General features: G+C 38.5%; 1 protein-coding gene across 1 annotated transcript; it reads left to right on the top strand.

The window, feature by feature from the left end:
• Positions 1-3,357: 3,357 nt before the first annotated feature.
• Positions 3,358-3,894, top strand: LOC141680188 (uncharacterized). Its single transcript, XM_074486482.1, has one exon. The coding sequence runs from the start codon at positions 3,358-3,360 to the stop codon at positions 3,892-3,894; it is 537 nt and encodes a 178-aa protein (XP_074342583.1).
• The last annotated feature ends 276 nt before the right edge of the window (positions 3,895-4,170 follow it).

Below are 4,170 nucleotides of genomic sequence, written 5' to 3'. Positions count from 1 at the left end.
CTTTGTGTTTTCTTTAGAGAGTGATTTGAGTGTGACACTCAAATGATATAATTTTGTTGACATGTCATTTGTAGCATCATTACACTCAGCTTTAGATAAATGTGCTTGATTAGTGGTGATTACCTGATTGTTTGAAGAACTAACTTCTGCTTCATCTGATTTGTCCATTAGGGCTAGATTGACATAGCTTGTATCCTCATTATCATCCAATCTATCAGCAGCCCAGTCATTTTCCTGAGTTAGAAAAGCCCTTTCCTTCTGTTTTAGTAACTCAAAATATTTCTTCTTGTAATCCACAGACTCAAACTTCTTTCTATCATAATCAGGTTTTCTGTACTCGCTTGCAAAATGACCACTCAAGCCAAATTTGAAACATTTGAATTTTGACTTATCAACCATGTTTATGTTTGTCTTGGATGCTCCAATATTCTTCTTGAATTTGAGCTTGGAAAACCTTCTGGATAGGATAGCCAAATGTTCATCTATGTTATCCATATCATCTTGACTAAGATGGTCTTAATGTTCAGCTACTAGCCGTTTTCCTTTGCCTTCACAAACTCTAGGGTTTGGTACAGATTCCACAACTTCTACCTTCACCTCTTTCTCTCTCCCTTGCTCAACAACCAGTGCAATGGATCCTCCATTCTTCCTTCCTTTCTCCAGCTGCTCATCTTGCTCTATTTCAAGGTCATAGGTATTTAGAATCCCATAGAGTCTGTCCAGAGTGAATTCCTTGTAATCTTGGGAATTTCTAAGTGAGACTGTCATAGGCTTCCATTCCTTTGGTAGAGATCTAAGGAATTTGAGGTTTGAATCCTTTGTCTGGTAGACTCTTCCATGCATATTTAGAGCATTTAGCAATTTTTGAAACCTGCTAAAAATGTCAGTGAGTGACTCACTTTCTTCATTATGAAAATCTCATACTTTTGATCAAGATTTGCAGTTTATTTTCCCTTACTTGCTCAATTCCATCACATATAACTTAAATTGTAGCCCAGACATCCTTAGCAGTATTATAATTGATGATGTTGTCGAACATGTCACCATCAACACCATTAAATAAAATATTCATGGCCTTTCTATCCTAATGAACTTGCTCAATATCTGGATCAGACCATTCTGCTCTAGGCTTTGGGATTGATGGTTCATTTCCTGTAGCAGCTCTCATAGGGACATGAGGACTTTTCTCAATACAGTCCACATATTCTTCATCTTGAGAGAGGAGATGCAGGTGTATTTTTACCTTCCAGTGGTGATAATTGTCTTTGTCCAGAAAAGAAATTTTTACTCTAACATCCTTTCTACTCATCTTGTTAGTTGTTGTGATCTTTAAACTCTTTGTTCTTCAAGAGCTTGCTCTGATACCAATTGTTATTCCCAAATAATCTAACAAAGAATTACAGAAGGGGGCGTTGAATGTAATTTCAAGAATTATTCTACCTCAAATATATAACAGTGTTTGATTAAGCAAAAGTGCGGAATGAAAATATTGAAGTAATCAAACAAAGAGTAATTAAACACAAGTATTTAAAACTTTCTGGTGGATTAAACTTTTCCACCAGAGATATGTATAAGATTGAGAACTCTGTGCTACAAATATTGTGCATAACTGCTTACAAGTAGAATTGTAAAGAGCACATAAATTCTTCACAGATACAGCTTTATCTATTTCTCTTGTCCATTGCTTACTTTCTTAATTCATTATTTTAATACTTGCTACTCTTGGTTTATATATCACCAAGTTACATGGTAAAAATACAAACTAATAAGACAAAAGTATCTTAGTCTAATTACATACTTCTTCATTTTTCTATCGAGCATCGTTGAATATCTTCAAGTTAGCATGGAAATGAAAATGCTTCTTTGTTCTCTAAAACCTATAAATAGGCTGCCACATTCCATTTGCATCTAATCAACACATGTGATTGTCAAGTCACTATCAATTGTAATTTGAATTTGGACATCCGTTGAAGCTGTGTTGAGTCATTTGTTGAAGCTTCATTAGATCATCCGTTGAATGTGACTTGGATCATCCGTCGAAACCTTATAGAGTCATCCGTTGAAAGTCTTCCATAACAGTTAACTCTATTTCACTTATGCAAAATTACAAGGCATCTAATATTTACAATTAACCAACCTACTTTGCATATCAATCTAGTAGTCAACATGACTTTGAATATCCTACAACTTCTAGATCTCCAAGGTATTGTAGTATGCAGGAATGTGTTACAAAACTTATTGATAAGTAAGCTACTCTTTCAACGGATATAAAAGTGATTATCCATCGAGAGATACAAAAATAGTGAATTAAATCTACTAAGGTGTTTTGGTGAACTTATCATCAAGCCTATGACATATTCCTAATAATCTCGAAAATAGGAATCGGAGCCAACCCAGACAAAATCAAAGGCATCCTAGATATGGAGCTACAACACTCCATCAATGATATTCAAAAGCTGACCGGAAGAATTACGGCTCTATCGGGGCCGACCCCGACAAGATCAAAGCCATCCTAGATGGGATACAAATGCCTTCCCTTTTTCAAAACCCTAAAGAAGGTGAATAACTTCGAGTGGATAGCTGAGAGCCAAGAGGTCTTTGAGCAACTAAAAAAGCACATGACTGAGACCCCGTTGCTGGCCAAACCTAGTCCGGAGGATATCCTTTACTTATACCTCGCGGTCTCTGAGCGAGTTGTGAGTTTCGTCCTAGTAAAAGAAGAATAAAAGCTTCAGAAGATTGTCTACTATGTGAGCAAGGTGCTCCACGGAGCATATTTGAACTATTCAACCACTGAGAAGTTTGCACTTGCCTAGTCATAGCCTCGAGGAAGTTGAGACCATACTTCCAGGCCCACAAGATCGAAGTCCTGACAAACCAACCTTTAAGGAACATTCTTCATAGACCGAAAGAAAGTGGGCAATTGAGTAGGGTGAATTTGACATCAAATACAAGCCTCGAACAACCATTAAGACTCAGGCCTTAGCAGACTTCATGTTCGAATGCACCATTAGCTACCAAGAAGTCAGGGGCCAAGAGATTGTAACCCTGGAGGGAGAAGAGAAATAAAAAGATGAAGATTTGACTCTGAATGAGTGTTGATTTCTCCATTTTAACGGAGTATCCAAAATAAAATCTAGTGGTGCAGGTCTAGTCATGCAAAGCCCAAAAGGGTTCATGATTGAGTATGCTTTAAAGTCGGACTTCCCAACTAAGAACAAAGAAGTGGAATAGGAAGTTTTGATAGCCAACTTAGGCTTAGCTATAGCCGTGAGGGCCAAGAGCCTTAAAATTTATGGGGATTCAATACTTGTTGTTTGTCGAGTCAATGGGGAGTTTGAGGCCAAGGATGACACAATGGACAAGTACCTGAGAGTCGTGAAGGAAATATTAACTCATATTGATGAATGGTACACCGAAATCATCTCGAGGGAGAAGAACACCACAGATGATGCTTTGTCTAAGTTCGCCTCGTCTGAAATCGAGAACTACCCGAGAAGTATCTATTTCCAAGTCTTGAAGACCCATACCATACATGTTATAAATTTGATAGCACCAACTGGTGTAGCAAGTTATTGGAATGATTTAATCAAGACTCGGCTTGAGACCGGATGGATCCTCAATGATGCTCAACAGGCACGTAAATTGTCAGTGAGAGCATTAGGATATTCATTGATTGAAGGCCTCTTGTACAAAAGGTTTTTTGTTATTCCATACTTAAAGTGCTTGAGACCTCTGGAAGCAGAGGAAGCGCTTAAGGAAGCCCGTGAAGGAATATGTGGGCAACATTTGGGGGGCAGGGCCCTCGCTCACAAGATAACACGATTGGGATTCAACTGGCCAACAAAGTTGGTCGATGGAAAAGCTTATGTGAAGAAATGCGACAGAAGCTAGAGGCATGCTCCTAGAGTGCGACTGCCCCTAAAGAGGCTTACATCCATTAGCACACCTATGCCTTTTGCAATGTGGGGTATGGATATACTTGGTCCATTTCTTGTAGCATCGGGACAGAGGAAGTTCATCGTGGTAGCCATAGACTACTTCACAAAGTAGATTGAGGCCAAGACACTGACCAAGATAACCACTAAGCAGATCTCCCAAATTCTATGGAGAAATATGATATCTAGGTTTGGAATCCCACACATCCTTGTCACAGATAATGGGCGACAA

This window comes from Apium graveolens, chromosome 8, assembly GCF_009905375.1.
Source record: "Apium graveolens cultivar Ventura chromosome 8, ASM990537v1, whole genome shotgun sequence".
NCBI lineage: Eukaryota > Viridiplantae > Streptophyta > Magnoliopsida > Apiales > Apiaceae > Apium > Apium graveolens.
This window is presented reverse-complemented; position numbering and strand designations above follow the sequence as displayed.

Bases quoted from the DNA above. Each gene is read 5' to 3' on its own strand.
- LOC141680188 (XM_074486482.1), top strand. From the start codon at position 3,358: ATGGACAAGTACCTGAGAGTCGTGAAGGAAATATTAACTCATATTGAT.